This window comes from Rhinolophus ferrumequinum, chromosome 18, assembly GCF_004115265.2.
Source record: "Rhinolophus ferrumequinum isolate MPI-CBG mRhiFer1 chromosome 18, mRhiFer1_v1.p, whole genome shotgun sequence".
Classification (NCBI taxonomy): domain Eukaryota; kingdom Metazoa; phylum Chordata; class Mammalia; order Chiroptera; family Rhinolophidae; genus Rhinolophus; species Rhinolophus ferrumequinum.
Genome location: NC_046301.1, coordinates 33,651,024 through 33,678,118, shown reverse-complemented (window position 1 = coordinate 33,678,118; position 27,095 = coordinate 33,651,024). Strand labels below are relative to the sequence as shown.

Genomic DNA, 27,095 nt, shown 5'->3' with positions numbered 1-27,095 from the left:
TCAAGTAGGATATAATTGTCACCATTCGCTTTGTGGTCTAATGAGTACAATGTTTTTCTGCCCTTCTATTTTAGGAACAGGTAAATCTACTTAAGTATGTCATGAAAGGGAAAGGATTTTCTTGTATCTAATTTATAAGCTTTTTTAATGTAATAAATATTTGGCTGAGGTATATATTTGCTTCTCATTTTACATTTTATTTTGTTTTGGTCTACTCAAACCAAATGAGCAAATTCTTCAGTCTACATGTGCTCAGGTTTTTATAAAGACATCAGTTCTTTCCAAAACTGTCACAGCCATGTCCCGACTTTCAATGACCGATTCACCAAGAAGCAACTTAAAAGCGGGTAGAGAGAGATCCTTTGGCCAAAGTGATCTAGAAGGGAATATTCTTATGGGATTTGCAGTCTGTTAATATGGGAAAGACTTAAACTTGCATGTCATCTAAAAAGATATAAATGAAAAGTAGTGAAGTTTCAAAATTTAACTGGCGTAATTTCTGTCTTCATATGAGCTGAATTCATGTGCGTAAAGAGACCAGGCCATTGCAAGTTTCGGTAATTTATCAAAAAGTGAATTAGGAACAGTTTGAATTGTTCCCCTGCAAAGTTTTCTTTTTCTCCTTCTTTCACGATCAGTTAGCTATCAGCAATGCCCACCTCTCCCTCCACAAGGACCATCTATCTACTCCAGGCTGCTGTTAAGATTTCCCACCACTGCGAGTGCTGTTCATCCAATATTCCAGGGAAAGAAAAGAACAGAACAATGAGGGAGAACAATTCATTTCCAGGGAACTTTGCCAAATTACCCTGCTAAGCAGTAAAGTCAATGGGAGTGGTAAGGGTAAAGAGACGTGCAAATTTCAAGACATAATGATCTCATTCCCAACATGCTCAGATTAGTTTAAGATTAGAGCTCATTTCTGGAACCTAACAATACAATTAACTAATCGTTCCTCTTTTTCTCATTATTATTAGCTACTTTCAGACAGATCAGTGGTTTTTAACAAGGGGTAATTTTGCCCTACAGCAGACATGTGCAACGTCTGGAGACAATTTTGGCTCTTACAACTCGGGGGGTACTACTGGCATCTAGTGAGCCAAGGCCAGTGATTTGCTAAACATTCACAACAGGCCCCGATAACGAAGGCTTGTCAAGCACAAGATGCCAAAAACACTAAGAAACCCTGAAATAGATCTCAAAACTACTGGCCATTTGGTCTTTGCTTTAAAGCAAAACTCCCTACTATTTGTACCTTACTTCACGGGCAGTGTGATGTAATAAATACATAGTCTTAAATCAGTAGCTATAGTTTGCGGTAAGCTGGAATCACCAGGGAGATGAGCGAGAAGAGAGGACAAAGGATAGGTCTCTCGGGAGACCTATTTATAGGATGAAGAGCAGAAGAGGAGGCTGTCTGGAAACTGAGAAGTGATTTAAAACATAGAATCGTAAAAGCCAAGCAAAAAGTTTTACAAGAAGTGGTAAAGTTCAGTGAGGCAAGAACTTGAAATTGCATGCTTCCTTTGACAACTGGAGATCACTGTAATAGTTTCCAAGCAAAGTATCGGCTGAAGCCAGATCACAGTGCTTTAAGGAGTAAGAATCATACTTTCAATATTTTAGAAATGATGGGAAGTAGAACATTTTATATTAGCTAGAGAGAAATTCAGATTTTAAAGGAATATTTTTATTACTTTTCTAGTATTACAGACTTGAAAATATTTATAGCTATGAAGAAAGAGCCAACAGAGGAAGAATTTGAATACCTAAGAGACAGGTATTAACTAATGGAAAAAGATTCCTAGAAGCCAACAAGAGAGGAGGTCGAAGGCATAGGCTAATAGGTTGGTCCCGGGAGACAGAAAAACGCATCCTCTGAGACTAGATAAGTTTGGGTGTAGAGGGCAATGAGTTTGTGCACAGGGAAAAGGGAAATGTATTCATTCAATACTTATTGAGTGTCTAACATATACCAAGCACGGTGCTAAGGATATAAAAATAAACAAAACATAGTTCCTGACCTCAAGGAGTTCACAGTCCACTGAGAAGCTGAAATCAATTTTAAGCTTCCATGAAAAGTAGGAGTCAAAGTCTTTGACTGGTAGAGTGAACAGTAGTAACTGAATTAAAGCTTGAGGAGACAAATGAAGGTTATTTGTCAAAGGAAATTAGAGAAGGAGCTCACCAACAAGAGAGGTCTGACTTTGGGTTCTGAGGGCCCAGCTGAGATCGAAGGAAGGCAGTTTGTTGTGGTGCCCACAAGCACGGATATTACATTTTCTTCAGCATGAACTCTGCCACCTGGGTTTAGGAATGACAAAACACAGTAGTATGATCCAGAGATAAAGTCTGGTGAAGTAGGTAGAGAAAATGTGGGGTCAAGGGGATTGACGACGCTGGTTCGGGTGTTGAACCATGAAACTCATGCAGGATAGAAAAGGAGTAAGTACCAGGAGAAATTTGTGTTGTGTTGAAAGATAATTGAGAACACAATGGGATAAAAGCAGAAGGTCAAGAAACAGATGATAGAAAACTATGGTCTGAGATTCAGACACTAGAATTATTATTCTTGTGTAATGGAGTAATTTAGGGTGAGGTGAGGGCAAGACACAAGATGTGGTCCTGAGAATAGGTGACCGAAATATAATGAAAGTCAGTGTTACTGAAGTCAGGAAGACAAATTTGTAAGATGAATGATCCATGCAGATTTTAAAATCATTCTGGTCTCGATATTCTCAGTTGAGAAGAGGGAGTAACCCGTAAACTGATAAATAACAGTGATAGAGAAAGATAGAGCGTAGTATAGCGAAGTATCAATGGCCAATGAGTTGTTTGGGTTGGTTTAATTGATGACTGATTATGACTGAATGTTTGTATCCTCCCAAAATTCATATGTTCAAGACCAAACTCCCATGTGATGGTATTTGGACCTTTGGGAGGTAATTAGGTATATATTAGTTTGTAAGTGTGGGACTAGCATTATGGGATTAGTGTCCTTATAAGAAGAGGAAGAGAGACCAGAGCTCTCTATCATGTGACGACACAGCAAGAAGGTGGCTGTCTGCAAGCCAAGAAGAGAGCCTCACCACAAACAGAATTGGCTAGGACCTTGATCTTGAACTGCTCAGCCTCCTGAACTGTGAGAAATAAACTCCTGTGGTGTAAGCCACGCAATCAATGGTATTCTGTTGTAGAAACCTGATCGAAGATACGACTGGAAGAATGACCACCTGAAACCAGCACTCAGGGTGCTCCCCTCTTGGTCCCCAAAAATATGGAATGTGAAATATGTGAGTGGTTTCTTCAGAGGAAGTCTTTAAGGGTGATTTTAAGTTGTTTCTTCTGGAAGAAAGAGGAGAGAAAGGTTTCTCATAAAGTTAAGATAGAGAAGTATTTATGTCAGAGCAGTGGCTACGGGGGTACAATTGAAAGACTAAGGAAGAGAAGTTTTCAAGAGTAGGAGAAAACAGGTAAATACATGCATTAAGTAGGTGAGGGATGGAGAGAGGGTAGATATAATATATTTGGGTATATGAATATTGTTCAGCAACCACATATTATACATTAATGAGAAACATAGTGGAATTGACAAGTACAAGTTGTTTTGATACCAGACAATGACCGGCCTGGCCTCAGACATGTGCAGAAGGATACCACAAGCTTACAGCAGTGAAATGAGCACTCTTCTCTGAACGGAGCTATTGTCAGTCCTTAGAATAAGGATGAGGACCTTATTCTAGAAGGGGACTCTTCAATCTCAGACTCTTCAATTTAACTCTGACATACCTAGATAAGAAAATGGGAGTAAAATCCCAGTTCTCTTTCTAGTTATATGATTATAGACAAGTTTCTTGTTCATCTTTACTAAAAATGATGATTTTTTTTTCTTTTAAAAAAATTATTAAATTTATTGGGGTGACATTGGTTAGTGAAATTACAGAGGTTTCAAGTGTACAATTCTATAATATATCATCTATATGTTGCATTGTGTATTCTCCACCCAAAGTTAAATCTCCTTCTGACACCATGTGTTTGACCCCCTTTACCTCCTCCCCGCCCCGTACCCTCTGATAACCACTGCTGACTGTATCTATGTGTTTCTGTTTGTTAATCTTGTTCATCTGTTGCTTTTAGTTTATATTACACATGGGTGAAATCATATGGTTCTCAACTTTTTCTGTCTGACTTGTTTCACTTAGCATGATAATCTCAATATCCATCCATGCTGTCACAAATGGCAGCTTTTCATGTTTTCTTAAGGCTGAGTAATATCCCATTGTATATATGTACCACATCTTCTTTATCTAATCATCTATCAAAGGACATTCGTTTTCTCCATCTTTTGGCCACCGTGCATAATGCTGCAATGAACATAGGGGTACGTATATCTTTACAAATAAATGTTTTCAGATATTATGGGTAGATACCCAGCTGAGGGATTGCTGGGTTCTATGGTAATTCTATTCTTAATTTTAAGAGGAGCCTCCATACTTTTTTCCATAGTGGCTATACCAATTTACATTCCCACTAACAGTTTATGAGGGTTCCTTTTTCTCCACAGCCTCTCCAACTCTTTTTATTATTTGTCTTATTGATAATAGCCATTCTAACAGGTGTGAGGTGATATCTCATTGTGGTTTTGATTTGCATTTCCCTAATAGCTAGTGAAGTTGAGTATCTTTTCGTATATCTGTTAGCCGTTTGTATGTCTTCGTCTTAGGAGATGTGTCTGTTCAGGTCCTCTGCCCATTTTTCAATTGGATTGTTTGTTTTTGTTGTTGTTGTTGAGTTGTTTAAGTTCTTTATATATATCGAATACTAGCCCCTTACCAGATACGTTGTTTGCAAATATCTTCTCCCATTCTGTTGGTTGCCTCATTGTTTTGTTGATGGTTTCTTTTGCTGTACAGAAGCTTTATAGTTTGATATAGTCCCATTCATTTATTTTTGCTTCCCTTGCCTTTGAGGTCAAATTCATAAAATCCTCTCTGAACCCACATTCCACTAGTTTAGTACCTATTGCTTTCTTCTATGCAATTTATTGTTTCAGGTCTTAAATTTAGGTCTTTGATCCATTTTGAGTTAATTTTGTTATATGGTAGCAGACAGTCTAGTTTCATTCTTTTGCATGTGGCTTTCCAATTTTCTCAGCACCATGTATTGAAGAGTCTTCCTTTTCTCCCTTGTATTGTGGCTCCTTTGTTTGTGGCTCCTTTGTCGAAAATTATCTGTCCATATTTATGTGAGTTTATTTCTGGGTTTTGAGTTCTACTACATTGGTCTGTGTGTCTGTTTTTCTGCCAATACCATGCTGTTTTGATTATTGTCGCTTTGTAGTATAAATTGAAGTCAGGGAGTGTTGTACCTCCAGTCTTGTTATTTTTTCTCAGGATTGCTTTGGCTATTCTCAGTCATTTGTGATTCCGTACAAATCTGATGATTTTTTTGTTCTATTTCTTTAAAAAACACAGTTTGGATTTTGATGGGGATTGCCTTAAATCTGTATATTGCTTTGGGTAATATGGCTATTTTAACTATGTTGATTCTTCTAATCCATGAACACAGAATATCTTTCCATTTATTTGTGTCTTTTTCATTTTTTTTAATAATGTCTTATAGTTTTCAGTATATAGATTCCTTACATCCTCTGTTAAGTTTATTTCTAGGTATTTCATTCTTTTTGTTGCAATTGCAAAAATTGTCTGATTCACTACATTTGTTTTTTCCTTCAAAATGCTTGCCATCATAATTTAAGTTCTCATCACCTTTTATTTGTAATACTACAAGTAGCCTGTTGCTTAAAACTCATTGCGGATTCCTTAATATCTACTAGACAAATTCCTTATTTAACCTGGCATTCAGTGCCTACCACAATCTCACCATAGACTACTTTTAAAACTAATGCCCAATTATCAAGGAACCTACTAGAAATACAAATCATTGCTTTTTAAACTAGCAACAACAACAAAAAAAAGATTTGCCTCTCGTAAGTAGAAAGGGCAATTGCTGTTTAATTTTACTCCAATTACCAGGTGTTATACTAAGTACTCATAGACTAGTTAGGAGTAACAGACCTGTAAACCACCAAATATATATATATATAGTAAGCCAGTCACCAATTATTCTAAACCAACAAATACCATATGGCAAGAACAGTTTTTAAACAGAGGTAAGTGGAGCAGAGAGAAGATAAAGAATTGCTTTTGTATTCCCTTTGAGACATTATATTAAAATGCAGGAATCTAAGAAGTGCTGCTCATTGTATGTTGGAGAAATACAATGCTCTTTAGCCAAGGACAGTGTTTTAAACAATAAGGAAATTTACTTTCAATATTTTGTCCTTTGATTGTTTTATTCTGCCTCAGTGTAATGAACAGATACAGAATTTGACATGAACTAGAGTCCTAAAACCTTGGACCAGTTGTTTATTTTCTATAATCCCTAGTTTCCTAATCTTTAAAATAAAGATAAATGTTAGGGCAGCCCAGCTACCCTCCCTGCTTTGGGGTTCCATGAACGATATCTTTTGCTTGAACTAGGTTAAGTAGTCTTTGTTTCTTGTCAAAACAAAAAAAGAAAAGAAAGAGTTAGTACCTAAATGTAACCCTAAAGTTTATTCTAAACTCATTGTCAGAAAAAAAAACACCTTTATTAACTTCTAGATATCTTTCTAAATATGTTATTTTATGTAACATGAACATATATTTGAATTCAGTACTTCATGACTTGCCTGTTTTCTCCCCATTCCGATTTACTTCTGTACTTAAAGAAATAAAAAGGCACCTTGGATTCTGCTATACTGGTATCTACCCTTGACATTGTACAGAGAGTTGATTTTGGTTAGAAACCATGACAAGTTCCTGTCCGTGTGATTTTGGTCCCAAGATCACAGAGCCTAGATAGCACACAGTTCCAGGAGCTATGGACTGGTTTGGTTTTTTAATGGTGTCTCTCCCAGGACAGCTTGACGATATTAGACCATTTAAGACATTTCATGATTCTTTTAATGATGATTTTTGTTAGATTTCGTGAGAATTCACAAGAACCATATAGTCAATAAAATAAAATAAAATAAAATAAAATATAGAAAGTATTTCTTAGTACAAAATGAGCATAAATAAATGAAGGGTATTTCTATGACTAGTAGTGTAATATAATGCCAGATTTTCAAAAGAAATCCCCTTAGGTTTTAAAAGATTATGGTAGAAATTTATTTATATAATGAGCATAAATAAATGAAGGGTATTTCTATGACTAGTAGTGTAATATAATGCCAGATTTTCAAAAGAAATCCCCTTAGGTTTTAAAAGATTATGGTAGAAATTTATTTATATAATGGTAGAAATTTATTTATATATGTATATAAATGGTATTTTAGGCACATAGAATTATATATAAATGAATTTTTATACTATGTAGATAAATAATATGTATCATTTGTTATAATATATAAATGAATTTTTTAATTGATAAAATGAATTACATATAAATTTATTTATATATAGTATACTGATATATAAAAATAAGTTTCTAATATACATAAAATACACACACACACACATACACACATATATATATATATATATATATATATATATATATATATATATATAATTCTAAATCCCTAAAATATCCTAGAAATATAGATAAGAAACTAGTAATAAGGGTTATTTTTGGGAAGGAAAAAAATGGAGTACTACCGGTATGAGGTGGGATTTAATTTTCAATATATACCATTTTGTATTAAATACTTTACCTGTGCATGTATTACCTAGCCCCCCCCCCCAAAAAATATGAAAATGAAAGCATTCGAAACTGTAGTCACTAAGGAAAAGAAGAGAATATGGACGTCACAGCTTGTTTTCGTGTTTTTGGTTTTCTTTGGATTCACATAATTGCATAGCTTAGTTTTTTTTTCGTTTGTTTTGTTTTATTAAAGTGTAGCATTTATTCTGTAAGGGTCTACCCAAGCAGATGTTGTTGTTTGGTTGACTGTTGATCAGTTGTTTGGGATTTTGTTTTGTTTTGCTTTTACAATAAGGCACCAATTCAGGACTGCTAGTTTCCTCCCTCTTTGTTACTTCATTCCTAAGACTTCACTTTCCGTTTCTTCTCTTCATCTATATAAATCTTACCCAATTCAAGGTCCAGGGTCCTTCCTTTCTGAAGAACCTTTATACTGTCTATACTGAATACCGTGAATAAATGAGCCCTATTTTGAGGTATTACCTTTCTATCTGAAAATTTATTATAATCCCTGCTGAGTTTGTAATCTACAAAGCTCTGGAGCCTATACCCTGTTTCCCAACATTCATTATATTACTTCCTGTCACCACTTTTGCATTATATTTTATTTGTTCATGATTTGTTCAAAGAGAGCCACTGCATTTCCAGAAAAGACCTAAACTTGTTAATTTTTAGTTTTATTGATTAATTTTTAATAGATTTTAATTTGTTTAATCTCATCTTAATGAAATAAGTAGAGAGCATAGTCTCAGATTCAAAAACAGGGATTTGGTCTAACACGGATTTTTAAAGACAGGCAGGATTTACAAGCTAAATGATTTAATAAAGTAATGGAGGAAAACAAATCTCTCCTGGGAGTGAAGCCTTAGTAAAATACTAGCAATGCAGGGTTTGGCTGTCCACAGAGAGTAGGAAAAAATCAACGTCATGTCCAGTTCCTTTTGCAGCACACTGACTGATTATGGCCTCCATAGATGAATTTCATCGGGTGTGAGAATAATCCTGGGACCATGGGAGACACATCATTAGCAGGGAAAATATATATGTTTGTTGCAGGTCAAGGATATGCAGCCCATTTAAATGAAGATGAAGAGGGCCAAACAAAAGAATTACAGTAGGAAATGTGTGGCTGGACTAGCAGTAGAGAAGACATAATGCTGCCTTTTATCATTACTTGTCACGTCAGTGACAGACTATAAAACGCCTACTGCTCCACAATTCTCTTCTTGTCACTTTCTGAGCCAACTTTTGCTTTGGCAGATACTTGGCATGTTTTAGACATATGATTTATTGCCTCATTTAATCAAGCCTGTGCAGGAAATAATGATTTTTTTTTTGTAAATTACAAATGAAACACCTTTCATTTATTCTTAGTGATGGAAGTGATATATACATGTATGCATGTATGTATCAATGTGTGTGTGTGTGTGTGTGTAAATATAGCCATATATATTAATATAGGTGTATATATGTACAAAATATATATACATACATACGTACATACGAGGTCAGACAATTAAGTTCGCGAACTTGTTGCAACGATGTTGCTAACTTCTTTCATATCAGAGGGGGATTATTCATTATTAATTTGTACCAACTGGACAAACAGTTAACCAAGTTTACTATTGGGAAGTGCTGAAAGGGCTGCATGAAAAAGACGACCTGAACTTTTCGCCAACAATTCATGGCTCTTGCATCAAGGAGAATGTACCACATGGCACTGTCTGTGAGGGATTTTTTAGGCAGTAAACAAATAACTGTATTGGAACACCCTCCCTATTCACCTGATCTGGTCTCCAATGGCTTCTTTATTTACCTGAAGATAAAGGAAATATTGAAAGGAAGACATTTTGATAACATTCTGGACATCAAGGGTAATACGATGACAGCTCTGAAGGCCATTCCAGAAAAAGAGTTCCAAAACTGCTTTGACGGGTTTGACTAGGAGTTGACATCGGTGCATAGCTTCCCAAAAGGGAATACTTTGAAGGTGACCATAATGATATTCAGCAATGAGGTATGTAGCACTTTTTCTAGGATGAGTTCGCGAACTTAATTGTCAGAACTTGTATACTCTCCAAAGACACTATTTCTTGGTAAAATATATAAATAATTTCTATTCCTTCTGCCAGCCCAAGAAAGAGAAATTTATGCAATACTGTAGAATATAAATGCAGTCATCCTACATCAGTGTTTTTCAGTTTTTACTGTCATAGAAAAAACCAGCCTGCACAGATTCCAGTACTAATAAATGACTCTGCTATGGAGGTTATTGGCAATTTAAAGCCTATATCACTTCATTTTGCTTCTTATTTTGCAAATATATTTTACATTCTCTTGGGAATTTCTTCTAAAATTTGGGAGAGCTCTGGCTTGACAGTGAAGGGGAGCCGTGTGCCCAGCAAGTGAGCTACATTTCCTGGAAATAGTAATACCATTTTAAAGTGACTCCTTGGCACATTGATTAAGTTGAAATGAAGTGCATGTTCATTTCATGCGTACAACCTCGCAAATGCTAGGTGGTTGTCTTACCTAGGGAGAAAAAAATGCTTTCTAGAGTTCAGTGGTAAATAGGCAATTCATTTTGACATAACGAGTTAAAGTGATGTTAACAGCCAGAGGTCACAGGAAGCAGAGATGGAAAAGACCTATTAGATCATTTTCTCTATTCCCTGGAGAAGAGAGCCAAATTATATTTCATAGTGCTCTGTCCAGTTTAGCTTTCAATTACTCAAGCAAGGGGTTTTCACCACTTTAGACATTTTCCAGGACCTATATCTTTATTTATGACCCCTGCCTTCCTGGATATATTGGCAAAGTATGAATCTTAGTCAAAATTAACCCTGCAGGTGACCACAACAGTACTTTGTGCTCACAATTAGACCTGTATGCCTCGGAACTCATTTTCTCTTCTCTGTCAGTGAACTTAAAAATCATTTCCTTAGTAATAACTCCCTTTGTCCTTTCCTACTCTAGCTCTACATTTAGTTTTCAAATCATATCCCTTTACTCTCAGTCTAAACAAGAGTTGAATCTTGGCAGAGGAATCCCTCTGAAACAAAATTCCTGCCTGTTTCCATGGGTAAATGATCATGGTGTCTAGTACAATGTTATTTGTATAGATCCCTAAGGCCATCTTGAATGAATGAATTAAAGGCATGGATGCAAGAGAGAATGGGAGGAGATGAACTGCAGACTGCAAGTCCAACAACTCCTTCACAAAATCCTGCTGAAAAAAAGAAATGAAGTAGATAAACAGGACAGAACCTGGAGGAGGGAGTGAGTCAAAGAAAGTTTGCCTCTTAAGAAACGGGATACTGTAATGTGTTTGCTTGAAGAGAGAATGACTCAGTAGCAAGACTAAAATGAGGATACAGGGAAGAGATGGGTTACCTATAGGAGCCAGTTATTGAGTAGATGAGAAAAGAGGGAAGGAAGCGCACAAATGAAAAGGTAGCCTTATATGAGTGCACACGTAGTTCAGTCTGTTTTCAGGAGAGAAGGGAGAGCACAGGAAGAGACGTGCCAGTGGTTTGGCAATTTGGTGGTGTGGGAGGTGGCCTCAGTTCTCTTTCAATACAGAGGAGAATGGATTGTATGGCCGTTAAAGTCCCCTTGCCCGCTCAAAATTCTTTGTCTTCCATAGCGGGTGAAGACAGCATTCTCAGTCTCTTCTAAGGAGACTCATTTATACAGTCTTTTCAGTTAAACAGGCTAACACTCTTATGATACACTAGTTTTAGCTCTTGGAATGTCTCCTAAGGAAAATTATAGATTTGGAGAACACTTATTCACCAAAATATTCATTATATGTTATTTATAATAGTAATAACTGTAAGCATGTAAACAACCTAAATCAGCCATATGGAAAAATTATGGCACATTTAAAATAATACTTTAAGAAAATAACCTGGAGAATTTCAAAGTTAAATTTAAAATGAACCAGGATCTAAATATAAGCACAAAAGTTAAAGAAAGGAAAATATGAGCAGTGATTGACCTTTTTTTCAGTTTTATTGAAGTATGATTGACATAGAATTGTAAGGTATTTAAAGTGTACAACGTGATGTTTTGATATGTTTATACATTGTGAAAGGATTCCCTCCATAAAGTGAATTAACACATCTGTCACCTCACATATTTGCCCTTTGGTGGGGGGCATGGTTGGGTGAGAACATTTAAATACCACTCTCTTATCAAATTTCAATTATACAGTATAGTGTTATCAACTGTAGTCATGTTATATGTGAGATCGTCAGACCTTATTCATCTTATAGCTGAAAGTTTGTACCCTTTTATCAACCTCTCCCTGCTTCCTCCACACCCCAGATGCTGGCAACCACTTTTTTAATCTGTTTCTAGAAATCGGACTTGTTTTTAGATTCCACATATAAGTGATACTACGCAGTGTTTATCTTTCTCTGGCTTATTAACTTGGAGATAATACTTAATGATTTTTTCCCCTTCTTTCCACTTTCCTAAATGTTTCAGGTCTATAATAATTATGTATTATTACTATAAGCACCTAATTCCTTATATTAAATTCCCTTTTACTTAAAAGATTCTTGATAAATACATTTAGGTTCAAGCTTTTTTTTTCTTCCTGACATATAATCCCTGACACTTATTGAGTACTTATAATATTCCAGGTGCTCTTATATGGTATGATCTTATGCAAATTTTTTAACCTTTCTGACCCACATTTTTCTCATTTGTAAATGAGCGTCATTTTTCTCACCGGTAAAATGAGCACCTAATAAATGAATACGCAAATATATCTTAGAATAGATATTATAAGCACTCAATAAATGTAGACATAATCATTATGATTATGTCGATATATTACTTCGTCATATTTTACTGCTTATTCTGTTGGTTCTTTTCATTCAAAAATATGAGACACATTTTTAGTCCTCTTAATATTTTCTTTTTACATATTAAACCAAGACAATATCTTACATGGTCCCTTTCCTTTCTATTCTTTAATAGCATTATCAAGAAATGGGGCAATTCCTTGAGAGGATACACCTTTAGCAGGTCAATTTTCCTCAACAAAGGCAGACAGCCCATTTCCTACCTGCCTCCTTCTATATAGCTGTACAACAATACTGTTAGGACCTGGGAGTTTACGTAGCCTTGGGAACAGGACCAATTCCCAGACATTTAATTTCGTTCTGGTCTCATCTAAATTGAAATTTTGACACAGCATTTTTCTCACACTAACCATTTAGAGGAATTCTTTACCATTTGTCTTTATTTATTGTGAAGTTGTCAAACCCCAAAGGTCTCTCTGGCTGTTTTGGCAGTTATCGGTGACATTATTCAATCACTCACACACATGCTAATTTGAGATTACAGTCCCTATAACTCTACCCATGTAACAGTCCCACCCAGTCATTCCAGTCAATACTTTTGAAGAACCGGAAGAAAAGCAAAATGGCTTTTAGCAAGTATGTGTGATTTACACTAAGGTTTTTTTTTGTTTTTTTTTTTCCCAGCTGAAAAGAAATGCAGAATTGAAAGTGCTTTCAAAAGGGCAGGGAAGTAATTGCTCCCCTTTGATATCTGTGCTGGTGTATGGCATTTTAGAGTTTATTTGTATTTATTTTTGGGTTTTGTTCTACCCGAATTTTATGCTTTTTCTCCTGGTAAAAACCCATTTCTCTCTTTTTCAGGCATCCCAGCTTTGATTTTTTATCACATTGAGTATTGTTGTGTTTTTTTTTTAATTGTATAAAAGAATTTATGAATCCTGTAAATTCAGAGGTGGGTTCCATGTAACTTGCTGACTTGATACATGCTGCATTTGGGTTCACTGGGAGGCTGTGACCGCACATTTTTCATAATATTGTTGATGTGGCTCACATTACCTCATAATTGTTAGGCCCAGAGTTTTCATTTCTCATCTTGATTTTGTCTTAGGAAAACAAGCTACAGAAAATTATGAATTATTTTTATGGGAAAAATTCGCTCTTTGTCCCAATTTGTAGAGAGGGTCATTAGGAGTCAAACCAGCTCACAAAAGGCTACTTATCCAAGTTATGAATGTGTGTGCAGGTACAAAAAAAAAATCAATATGTAACAGTAACATTAATATTAGAATACGAAAGCAATCAGTTTAAAAATCACATAAGCTGGTGTTCAGCAAAATACACTAAGAAGTTATTGAAGTAGCTAGAGAACTGTGAAATATGATGCATGGGACTTTTACCTTTAAGGACTTCAGAGGGTAAACTCATTCACATACTGGTTCTTTTGATTTTTTTTTCTTTGTTAAACTTATTTTTTAAAGAAGTTGCCTCTCACATGGCAAGACAAATTGTCTTATACAGTGTTCATTTTTGACACCCTTGAGATGAAGGGAACCACTCTGAAAGGTAAGGAATGGGTTTTCTTGGAAGAGTGAGAGAAGATATTTAAAAGATATATTGGGGAAAATGGGGGGATTCGTTAACTAAGATAATTAATTACAAAGCGCCATTTAGCTCCCTGATAGCATTGCTAATGAAGAAGGCAGGCTAAGACAGGGCAGAAGCCTGCTGGTCACGCTATGTGCCCTACAGGCCACACACCTAAGGTCAGAGGAGGCCAGGCTTGTAGACAGGAGATGCACAGATAGACGTAAATCAGATGTTGGTTAACTCTATAATCACAAGATGTATTTAGCCTGGAAGCTAGGATGTTTTCAAATAACGTATTCTTGATTAGTCTGTATTGGAGGGAGGAAAATGAAACAACTTCTGGTGGCTTTTCCTCAACAATTTTAGTTCTGAAACTTTGGTGTCTGTGCTATTTTCTTACTTTGAAAGCTGCTGTGTTCTGTATTGAAAGTATTTATCATTGTCAGTACTCAGACTTTTCTTCCTTTATAGAATATGTGGTATTTAGTAGATTAAGAAGAGTCACTTGAGGGAAAATTGTTTTGTAGTTCTCAAGACATTTTAGTTCCCAAGACCTTTCCTAGAGTTTTCTTCTACATTCAACCAAAATGTGACTTGTTTAAATATACATTTACACAAAGAATCACAAGGACTTTAAAACCCTTACACACTGTTGATGGGAATGCAAAATGGTGCAGCCACTGTGGAAAACAGTATGGAGGTTCATAAACAATTAAAAATAGAACTACCATGTGACCTAGCAATTCCGTTTCTGGATATATATATATATATATATATATATACACACACACATACACATACATATCATATCAAAAAATATATTCAAAAGAATTGAAAGTAGGTTCTCAAAGGGATATTTGTGCACCTTTATTCATAGCAACATTATTCACAATAGCCAAAAGACAGAAACAACCCAAATGCTCGTTGGAAGAAACATGGATAAACAAAACGTGATATATATGCGCAATGGAATATATTATTCAGCCCTAAAAAGCAAAGAAATTCTAACACATACCATGACACGGGTGATCCTTGAAAACATTATGCTGAGTAAAATAAGCCATTCATAAAAAGACAAATACTATGTGATTTCACCTAGATAAGGTACCTAAAGTAGTCCAACTCATAGAAATAAAAGTAGAATGGTGGTTTCTACAGGCTAGGGGAAGGGAAAATGGGAAGTTATTGTTTAATGGGTATAGAGTTTCAATTTGCAAGATCAAAAAGTTTTGGAGATTCATTGCATAACAATATGAATATAATTAACACTAGTGAACCGTACAATGAAAAATAATTAAGATGGTAATTTTTATGGTATGTGCATTTTACCACAACTTTTAGAAAACTGAATGGGAGAAAGGAAGAGGTGATGTAGGTGAACTTAGAGATTTGTTCTCTTGTGTCAACACTGATGATTCAAATGTTCTTTGTATAGGGTTTTTTATTTAAATGTATTATCTGCATTATAGGTAATGCTTTTTCTATAATTAAGCTACTTTCTAATATTTATAGATTAAAACCTAACACTATCTTTGGAAAAATTCTCAAATATTTTCAGGGTAAAATAGTATATAATGCTGAACCAATTATTTTTGTAATGCTGATGGTAAGCATTTTGCATTTGAATATTTGGACTGAATTATCATGTACCTGGTGCAATTGGAAACTTGTAAACTATATGGCCTATTCCTTGCAATACACAGAATGTTTAAAATCCAATAAAAATACTGAAGTATTAACAAACAGAGATATTGCCATTGTATTAAAATGGATCTATTTCTGGTGAGTGCAAAGTACTCAGCAACAGCATTTCATAGAAAAGACCTCTGAGTTTTACCCAGTTTTCATTTACATCTTTTTTCTTCATTGAGGTAGAAATTACAGCATAAGGAGAAATTATATAAAGAAAAACTTTCTGAATTACAGTAAATTTTATATTGCCTGACTTAGAGAAAATATAAAGCTCTCATTCTAGTTTCCTGTAAACAGAATAATTACAAACTATAAATTCAGATTACTTTTATTCATTCACAGATGTCCTTTAATTATGACTTGAAAATTATAAAATGCTTCAAAAATATCATATAATCTAAATAAAATTATTTGAGAAATATTTGAACATCGGAAAAAATCAATTTTTAAATAGTTCTTAAGAAAATGCTATGCAAAAGGAAAAGCAGAATTCAAATATTTATGTTATAACTAAATATCAATATATATTATCACCTCAACATGGAAACAAGTAAAGAATGTACAAATAAAATTTGCCATAAATGAACTACAATAACAGTTTCATCACAGATATGCTGCATTTGTGTAGGCATTTGTACAGTATACGTATACGTTTGTGTAGGCAGTTTTTAGGCTATTACCAAAATGCCAGAATATTTTGTATGAAGTGATCTGTTATTTGTCCTCTAGCAAAATCCATGCTAAGAATATATATACTATAAATACAAAAGATAATAAATATTTTAACTATGGATATCTCTCTCTCTCTCCCTCCCTCCCTCCTTCCCTCCCTTCCTCTTACACATTGTGCTTTTTTCTGGAAAAGTTTTAATTCTTTTATGTATAGTGGCACATATATTTTTTTCACTTTTTGGGCCTTTATTCATAAGGTGTCATACAAAGAAACGTTGATATATGAGACTTCAAACTCACTTACAATGCTAAACAGGGAGAAGGCAGCTTTCCCTGAGTGACGCTAGGCACTAGCCTATGGCTGTTTACTACTCCATAAGGGGACCATGCTTTGGGTAAATGAGAAGGTGCTGTGGCATTTTGTATCTTTTGTGTTAATCTGAACATATTATACATTTAAATCTATTCTGAAAAATGCATTATTCAATTGTTCAAATGATGGAATGGAGTCAGAGAATGAGATGGGACCCTGTGGAGGAGGAAAAAATAACTTTCTTTCTACCCTTCTAACTTTTCTAGCTGGACTAATAATGAAATTGACATGAGACAGATTAACAGGAGAGAATAACCAAATTTATTATGTATGTACCTACGAGGGCTCCCTAAAAATATGGCACCCGAGGACAAATTGGGCAGATAAGTTTAATGAACCATCTTGAGCTAAGGAGAGAGATGCAGAAGTCCGGGCCTCCTAAAGGAAACTGGACAATTCATACGTACATGAGGAGGAGCAAACATTTGGCAAACAGATGCTTGCTGGGTCACCCACAAACAGTGGGACCCAGAGGGGACTCTAAAAACAGATGTTGCTGGCTTTCTCCCTGTTGCACTTGGCTCACATTATGATGCTAAGGTGATAGCTTCCTTTCTTTACACAGATTTTTCCATCTGAATTCCAATAGGCAGATAAGGGGGGAGGGTCAAAGGCTCTTTCTGAATCTTTTGTTTCTTAACAATAACCGGCTTAAAATAATCACTGTTCTGAAAGGCATGTTTGAGATGACAAACTCTGCTTCCCATCAACCCCAAGGCATCTGCAGGCTTTCCTGACTTGCCAAGAGAAAGCTCCACCCTGAAATCTATCACATCCCTATTTCCTATGAGGGCAAATGTGGTTCTAAGAGCTGATCACAGAACATTATCAGAATTCACCAGGGAAGCATAGCTCACTGTTTCTCTCTATGGAATGTTTGTGTGCTGACAGAGATATTTTCAGGTACTAAAAAGATTTAACTGGGGAAGAAAATAAGGAGAAATAAGTAAGTGATGAAGTGGAGCTCAGTTGAGCCAGATCTAGGCTGCTGGGGGTAGGAATTGGATTGTCTGGCATCTCTAATTACCAGCACCTGCTCCTCCTCGATTTCTCTCCATGCCCTGGTCAGAAGAATGACAAAACTGCCTTGGAGTTTTTAGGAGTCCTTCACCAGTTACTTTTCCCCCCTCTCTGTAAAGAAATGTTAAAAATCTGAGATTTTACTCTACTTGCAAGTTAGCAAGTTTTCCAGCAGTGTTTAATGGATGCAAGCAGAAGACATTGTTATAAAACTAAAGGGGGATCATTTGCCTGTGCACATCAAAGCCAAACATGATGTGAACAGGGGTTTGTAGCAAAGAAAGTAAGAGTTTATTTAAGGAAATGACACCAAGCCTAGAGACACAGGTGAGAAAGCCTTCAAAGACCTGGCTCCCCAATGGCCTCTAGGGGATAGGTTATAGAGGGGAAACATCATTAGTCATGGTAGCGAAGGGAGTTGGGGTCCTGGGCTCTGCTGATTGGTTGGCGTTAAGGTAGGAAGCAGTTGATCATTGCATCAGGCCCTGATGTCATGGCGTCGTTCTGTCTGGTTTCAAGGAGATGCAGCTGGTGAGGTTGTTCTGCCTTCATGGGTCTGGAGCTGAAACACAACTGAGGTCAAGAAACAGGGAAACTCTGTTTCTGTGGGCAACAGACCTGAGACTTTGTTCTTAAGACTGACGCTGACCAGAATCTACCCAAATGGGTAGATGTCCTAAGGACTTAATGATTAAGGGCATGGTCAAGCAGTATGTGCAAAGATGGAAGGATAAGGAAAGAAAAGAAGCAAGAGAGTCATGGTGCTAGTAGGACAGACAATGCCAGTTTGAATCAAGGAGAAAGAAAAGTGAAAAAAAAAAATCATTTTAAAAAAATGAAGTTTTTGCACTGTTGCAACATGAGATTCCTGGGTCTGAGACAATCAACTTCAGTACTCACAGCACAGCAAGCAGCATGAAGATCAGAATCCCTGTGTTAGTTTCCCTTGCCCCCAAGTCTCCTGGGGACAATGCTGATGTGCCCAGATGGGTGCCTGCATGAGCAAGGGGGTGTATTATAGGGAAGGAATCTTGAACTTATTGAATTCAAATCTTTTATAATGGGCAGCAAGCATACAGAGTCTACCTTTTGAAGTTTATAAATAAACCTGCCTTTTGTTCCTGAGAGAGATATGATCTTTGTTTTCCACATCTGTTCACTGTATAAACATCTTTGAAAAGATAATCTGGAACAAATGGTAGTCATTCACAAAACATGCATAAATGCAAAAGATCCATGAAGAATGGTGTCCAATCCTTTCCTGCCATGATTGTATGAAGTCAAGGAATCTCATGGGGGGAAAAATATCTCAAATCCTTTCCATAACTGAATAAAAATAGAATTGGTAAAAGTAGCAGTCACTCAGTTGTAGTGAGAATATTTGGTATGGTATGTTTTGGGTTTCACAGTGATCTTGTTTTGTCTCACTTGATCATGGTCTCAGAGTGACCTTGTCGAATGCTGATGACCTGTGAAATGGTTACACCCAACAGGAGAACAAGATGGACTCCCAGAGATGGCCTCCCAGTCAACGTCAGACCAGTTCCCAAATCTCAGAGGCTGCCTTTTTCTTTCTTAATTATATATTTGTACCAGTATCTATATGAGGTACTCTCATTGTTACTGGTTGATACATTTCTTTTTTTTTTTAATTTTTTTTTGGGGGGATATTTGGGAACAGTGTGTTTTTCCAGGGCCCATCAACTCCAAGTTGTTGTCTTTCAATCAAGTTGTGGGGGGCGCAGCTCAGCTCCAAGTCCAGTCACCATTTTCAATCTTAGTTGCAGGGGACACAGCCCATCATCCCGTACAGGAATTGAACCAGCAACCTTGTTGTTGAGAGCTCTCACTCTAACCAACTGAGCCATCCAGCCGCCCGAATACATTTCTTAAGTGTCTTTTAATCTTTAGGATTCTCTTTCCATTTCTTTCCATTTTCCTTCTGATTTATTTGTTAAAGAAATCAATCCATTTGTCCAAGGGACCTGACTGTAGTCTGGATTTTGCTGATTATCTCCCTGATGTGCCATTTAACATATTCTTCAATCCTTTACTTCCTTTAAATGGGTAGTTAGATCTAAAAGCATGATCAAATTCAGATTCAGCGCTTTGGGCAAGAATACTTTATAAGCAATGATGAGTTCTTTCAACAGGAGACACATAATAGAATGATGCTTGCTCCTTTTGTGATGTTAGCAGCCCTTGATGGCTTGATCCATTAGTTCATTAAGGGTTGCAAAAGAGTGATATCTTTTCATTTTTTATATTAGCTGTAATACATTGTGTCTATTTATTTAAATTACTTATTTAAGCTATTTCCCAAATAGCTTTAGATGCCTTGCATATTAAAAGAATAAAATACAGGATTTTAAGAAATAGAAAACCAGTTGAGATCATAAAAGGAATTGAATATGGTTTCAGAAATTCTTTTGCTTTCTTCGTTGAATTTTTGTGCTCTGGAGATGATAGGAAATGTCTATCAAAAGGGACAGATTTAGTGTGGCCAACCAGGACATAAAGAAATTGACAATTTTCTGGAGTTCAACTGGAGACTTACAATCTGTGTATTCCCCTGTGTAAAAAAATATAGGAAAAGTCTTTACCAGCCCTGCTATGTAGACAGTTATCCTTAACCTCACCACTTTGGGTTAAAATATGTACATGACATACGCCAAGTAGATCAAGAAATGGAAGAATATTTTATATTCTCTAGTTTTGGAGTACTTCTTGTCTCTCTGATAAAATCTCAACTTTTCCAGCATACTCTGAGTTGCACTTAATAATATTTTCTTGTTGGATAGGGATTAACCAGAAAAGTTTAAGATATGTATGTTTCTGTGTTTTGATAATCCATTGTATTTCAGAACTCATAATTAGGCATCACCTATAATAACTAGCACAAATTCTGTATGTCATATTCTACTACAATTCTGCCACTATCACAGTGTAAATATCAAAGAAATTTCATCTCCATAGATATGTACTTAAATATAGAAATCTCTATCACCAGATCAATAGTGTCTCCTGGTAACCTCCCCTTAAAATGTAGATTAGGGAATTCCAAGGAGATATAAAGAACTGATCCACAAGTTACTAGGCCTCAATTCCAGCTGCTGAGCTGGGGTACCTGCTTGCCTGGCCTTTGGTGGACCCTCCATTTGAGACATTGTAGCCATACTCTCTCATACTAATGGTCACTAAGTTGTCCCCTGGGAAACAGTTCATCAAAGGTAGACTAGAAAGTGATCTAAACTCGGTCACTATATTTTTCTGACATAATAGGCATAACTCATTGAACAGACTTAAATATTTGATGAACTTGCAGTGCTTCAAAATCATCACTTTGACATCAATGACAGTCTTATAGCCTGTGAACTACAGGAGATTAGACAGATGCTGTATTGACCAAAGAAAATACCCTGGAGTTTGCTTTTTGGCTAAGCCTGTGAGATGTTTTAGCTTGACTTTTGCTTTCAAAATTGAGAAACAGCCCAAAGAAACACCAAAATACCAACCATTAGAATGAATACTCTTTAGGAAAAACTAAGTACTAGATAGGACTAGGACTCTATAAGTAAAACCTCACAAGACAAGTCATAGAATCACGAACTAGAAGGAATATGTATGATCAACCAGTCACATTTCCTTTACCTTATAGCTGAGGAAAATGAGGTTGACTGGTGTGAAGTGACTCACCCAAAGACACGCAGCCAGTCAGCAACAGGTCTGGAAATCATATTCTTGACTCTTGACCGTGCAAATCATTGATAGTGATTTTTTTAGTTGCTACCCTAAACACTAACTATACTAATGAATGACATTTTCCATATAACTTATGGAGCATCAAGGAAAACTCTAGAAAAAGAGGAAAATACATTCAGAAAACTGCTAAATTTAATATTCATAGTAGCAAGGCACCAAAATTTCACTAGAGTACAACTAGTCAGTACAACTTACCATGTCCTTACTGCCTCACAGTGTTACAAGAAACCCTGGCAAAAACTGACATGTTTGAAGTTATATTCCCTTAGTTGGGGGTCATCAGAGTACCCCCCAGTGGATTTTAACAGTGATGTATCCACCAGTAGTGTATGGCCACAAACCATTAAAAAATTTTAATGGTTCCACAAATGTCTCATAGTCACTAAAGAAATCTGTTTTATAAAAATACCACAAATTCTCTTGTTATTTTTTTAAAATTAAATGAGTTCAAAAGGGATCTTCAAAGACACTGTGCTTGAGTTAAAGTAGTATAAAATAAGGTTTAAAATCATTTTACTCTTTTAGAAAATGCATCTAAAAATTGTTCATACAAAAGAAATGCAAAATGGTTTAAATGAAAGCCATCTCCACCCTCCCCAGTAACTCCCTTGTATGAGAGTCTAGTTTGCTAATTAGACTGATGATACCTGTCTTCACTGTGAGTTATGGGTAATTAGATGTTACAATTGAACTACTAGAAGAGAATGGACCCCTCAAAAGGGCAGTCAGCTAGGTCATTATTCTGAGGCAAAGCAGCCTAATTATTATTACTACCAAGTTCCAACTAGAGGAATTGATCTGAACATTTAGTGGACTCGGTTTGAGGTCAAACTTTTCCTTGTGCTTTGTGAATTCGTACCCTGCAATCCTATTAATACATGCCAATGGGCTTTGATAAAACAAAAATACACCGAATCAGAAAATGTGCATAGAAGGAATGGAACAGGTGGAGACAGTCCCCTCTGAGTTCCAGAAACTATCCTACAAACTGAAAAGTGTGGAAATCTAAATCCAAAGTTGGGACCGCTGCTCTCAGGTGATCAACAGCCGTTGGATTTTCAATGTAGAATACCTGGGAAGGGACTGTCATCAACGGCCACTTCGTACGCAGCTGTGGAGAATTACCCCTCTCCTCTCCCAAGAGAGGCCCCGTTTGTCCTTAGGGGTCTGGGAGGAAGAAGCAATGTGCCCAGACTGATGAGATGGTACTCTTAGTCGTACCTTTGAAACAAAGAGCAATGAAGTTTAAATAAGGCCGGGGGTAGGGGGAGGGGGGGCGGAGGGGACAGGGAGCACTAATTTAGAGGGCTTAACAAATGTTCCTGATCTATTTTCAGTCCCCAAGAACTGTCACGACACTGTTTTCATGCGGCAGTATGTTCTGTGGTCCAAACAACCGATTTGCAAATAAACTTATAGAAAGACACTTGTTTGTACATTACTGATGCAGAGGGATTTCAGTGCCTGAATAAATCACAGTAATGAGATTATAAAGATTTCTTAAATGTTGATTACTGTGGGAGGTCCTGACAGAACACAGGCCTGTCAAGACTGGCACGTGTAGAGCTCTGGTATTGATCACATCGCTTAGTCATTGCCTTTGCTTGAGCAGCTGGATGGGGGTCTCTGCTTTATTTCCCTGACAAGATAGTAAATCTGCAGTCTTATTCACAGATGGTGCAGTGCTGCATAGTCCTTTGGAGTCTTTCTTTGCAGCCTGCACAGAAGAAAGCAGGGAAGATGCGAGCCAAGGGGAGGGGGCAGGAGGCAGACCCCCTGCACAGCACACTTGTTTCAAAGCAGAGAGAGACAAGGTGGATTCACCCTGGTGGTTGAGATTCTGCAATACTGCTATAAAGTCATGTGTGTGTGTGTGTGTTTATTGCTGGTCTGAACCTTTTTTCTTTAAATTTGCAAGGCAATATTTATTCAAAATCTCATCGAGAAATAAAAAACTCATTATTTTTAAGGTTTAGGTTTCAAAGGCATGTCTCATGGTAGAAATGTTGTTTTCTCTTCATAAAATAAGTGACTTAGCGTCTCCAATTACTGACTTAATACATGTTTCTTGAATGAGAACTGTCAAGTCTCTAACCAAAGCTTGACCCTCTATCACATTCTAAGAGGGAAAAAGAACCACCCAAACTCTCTATATTTTATAGGTAAAGAAATCCAGGCTTAGAGATTTGGCATGACCTACTCATATATTTCACTGTCGCAGACCTTCCACACAGTCCTGTTCTGACTCCAAATCCTGTCATCTTCGCTTCCTATTGTCTGATCTCCCCTATCCCTGTTCATTACAGGAACAACAAAATAGAGGGAAACATATTTGGAGCTAAAACACTCCTATGAAAGATCCCACCAGTATTCTTTTATACTGATAATGAGAAAGCGAATTTTTTTTTCATTTGACCCATTTGTAAAACATCGTTATGGGGTACTTGAGAAAAGAAAGGGAAATTGAGATTTTTTTTTTAAAACACTAAGCTAATAATAATAGAAGAAGCAATAAGAACAAGAACCAGACCCTTATGTACAAACTCCAAATGCAGAGTAATTCTAACAGCTTCTTAAACTGAGAAGCAGGGAAGGGAATCATAGCTCCTGATAGGAATCCCTGTTGCTACAGATCATAGGCAGAGATAATAATAATATTGCCTACATTGCAGATGTGCAGAGAAAGTTTGAAAATAAAAACTACAGAACAGACTGCACTAAGATTCTGTTTCTATAAATATTAGACTGTACTTGTTAGAAACTCCAGTAAAGCCCTCCTAATGTCTTAGATACAGAGGAATGAAAGCAGAAGATGTTGATTATATGAGTATATGTCCCACAGAAAGCCATCAAATACACTTATTTGGCACACACACAAAATTGAAAGGTTGGTGCCTTTTTATCAGGAAATATTTTATTCTATAAATAAGTTATCTGATTTGATCTTGTTCCCACTGTTGTTTTTGTGTTTTTTTTTTGATTAGGAAAAAAAAAAATTCCCAAATTGTTCGTTTCTAATCATAAATTACTCAGTTCAAAATGACTGACTGTGTAGTATCTCATCTGCCTTCCCCTTTCCATATCTAATTTTAACAGCAAGTCAGCAATTTTTCACTTCAAATCAGAAGCCAGATGCAGAACTCACTTACCAGTTCACTATTACCTTGTAAGGGAATAAAAAGTTGTTTAGTTCTTGTTAATTTGAAAGAGATGTTTCTTTCTTGTGGTTTTACATACATTATTTTCAATACAGAGAATACTAAGTGAAGGCTTGCTGGAAAGCCCTCTTATTACAAAGAGCCCATCTGCTGGAATGTTCATGTGACTTTGCCCAGCAGGAACGTGGGGGGCAGTGTAGCCTTCTTGGCAAGTGCGGGCCAGGACTCAGCATTGTGGCCGCTGGCCAACAGTGACAGTGTGGGAAAGCTCTGTTGTGTCAGTGTCTTCTACAGTGTTCAAACAAAGGACAGTATGTGCAGGGTAGGCAGCGTTTTGGAAAGTGTAAAGCCGAAAACCCTCCAGGCATAAAATCTTCTTAGCATCTCCCCTGGAGATGAAGAGAGGAGAAAAATGGAGGCAAGCTCCGATTCATCATTCACAAACCGTCTCTACAGAAGCTCCCATGAGTCACTGTACTGCACCTAATGTTTTGTGTTCTTTCTGTGCATTCTCTACTCCCTTCCTAGAACACTTGAAGGATAAGTTAGAGGAATACATGGCCCGATTTTCCAAAGTAAGGATTGTTCGCACCAAGAAGAGGGAAGGGCTCATCCGGACCCGACTCCTGGGGGCATCGATGGCGAGAGGAGAAGTCCTGACATTCCTGGACTCCCACTGCGAGGTCAATGTGAACTGGCTGCCCCCCCTCCTTAGTGAGTACACAACTTCATGGAGGTCTCCTGGGAACCAGGTGCACCTGGGGAGACTGTCCTCTTTCCTAGGGAGTGTGTGGTTTAGTTTGCCATCCGCAAAGGCTAGAGACGCTTTCTACAATTTTTACAGTGGGAGCCTTGAATTCTACCTTAACCACTGCTGAAGACAAACAGGTAACTAGAAAACTGCATTAAAATTGACATTTTAGATAATACCAACTGCAATCTAACTTAAAGTTTAAAAAGCTTTCATTTACCTTAGACGTTATCCTTTTTGCGGTTGTATTCACTGGGTAAACACTGAAAGAAAAAAAGTATTCAAAAATACTACCTATACCTACAGTAAGATTAAAACACACACACACACACACACACACACACACACACACATACATAGCACACCCCACACAGTTTAACAATTATTACAGGATTATTAAGAGATGATGAAAGAAAATTATTCAGCCCCAGAACACGGTTGAATTGTAAGCGCCCTGACATTTTGTAGGATTTGTAATACCAGTTCTCCTTTTCACTGCAGGCACCAGCCCATGTCCCTAAATATATAACACCCCATATTTAAGTAGAACCCCCTCAAACACTCAGAATTGCTATCCAGACGATATGCCTTGAGTGCTTACAATAAGGCTAGAGGAGGGACAAAGACTCTGTCACATTACACTTGAACTGTTAGAAACAGGAACAAATTGGAAGTCGTTCAAGGTAGAGAACAAATGTGTGGCTCAATTTGAGCTTAACTTTTTTTTTAATTTCACAGTGAAGTCAGATATAAAATCCAGTAGTGGGTAAGGAACAAATTGTAAGCCTGGGGGGAAAAAATGTTTCTAAAAACTCCTGGTGGGCACATATTGTACTCCTGCCTATTTTTCCAGGTTTCATTAATTCAACTTTTATTGTAAATATGTCCCTGGTCTTGGAGCTAACGCCAGTAACAACTGTCTTCACAATAGCTGCCTCAGAAAGAAAGATTGGCTGTTGGCGACTGTGTAGGATCTCAGCTAGAACCAGCCAAGAGCCATTAGTAAAAGATGTGGTAGGAAAATCAACTGAAGCTCTATAGGATTAAGAACAGGAAACGGCCAGCAACTAACGCCCCTATCTACACACTCCTGTCCAGACGAATGCCCAGCCATCCTCATCAGCAGGAATATTTCAGTGCTCCTACAGCCAAAGACTCCTCTGAGCTTTTAATTAAAAGTACCTTGTCCAAGGACATAGCAATTTAGAGTTTCATCTGCAGCAGAGAGATTCCCTCAAACTGAATTTGACCTATACGGTGTTGAATACTCAAGGAAGTCAGCAAAAGGCCTAATTTATTTATGAACCAAAGCAATCCCTAAATGCCAATTACCGAGCCTGTGATTTTTCATATTATCTAACAAGAAAAAAAAAAAAGAGAGAGAGAAAGAAACCTACTTTTTTCATTAAAGCATTTCATTTCCTGTAGGCCTGATGGATAAGAAATGATTCAAGCTCAGGATCACTGTCTTTTTTTATTTTCCTCTATCAGTGCCTTGACACATCATCCAAAATGAA

At 36.7% G+C, this 27,095-nt stretch overlaps 1 protein-coding gene across 1 annotated transcript in view; it reads left to right on the top strand.

The window, feature by feature from the left end:
* Positions 1-27,095, top strand: part of GALNTL6 (polypeptide N-acetylgalactosaminyltransferase like 6) — a 560,225-nt gene that overhangs the window by 356,284 nt on the left and 176,846 nt on the right. The window contains exon 3 of the mRNA XM_033135418.1: positions 25,356-25,541. Within this exon, the coding sequence (XP_032991309.1) occupies positions 25,356-25,541 (186 nt within the window). The remainder of the gene's footprint in view (positions 1-25,355; positions 25,542-27,095) is intronic.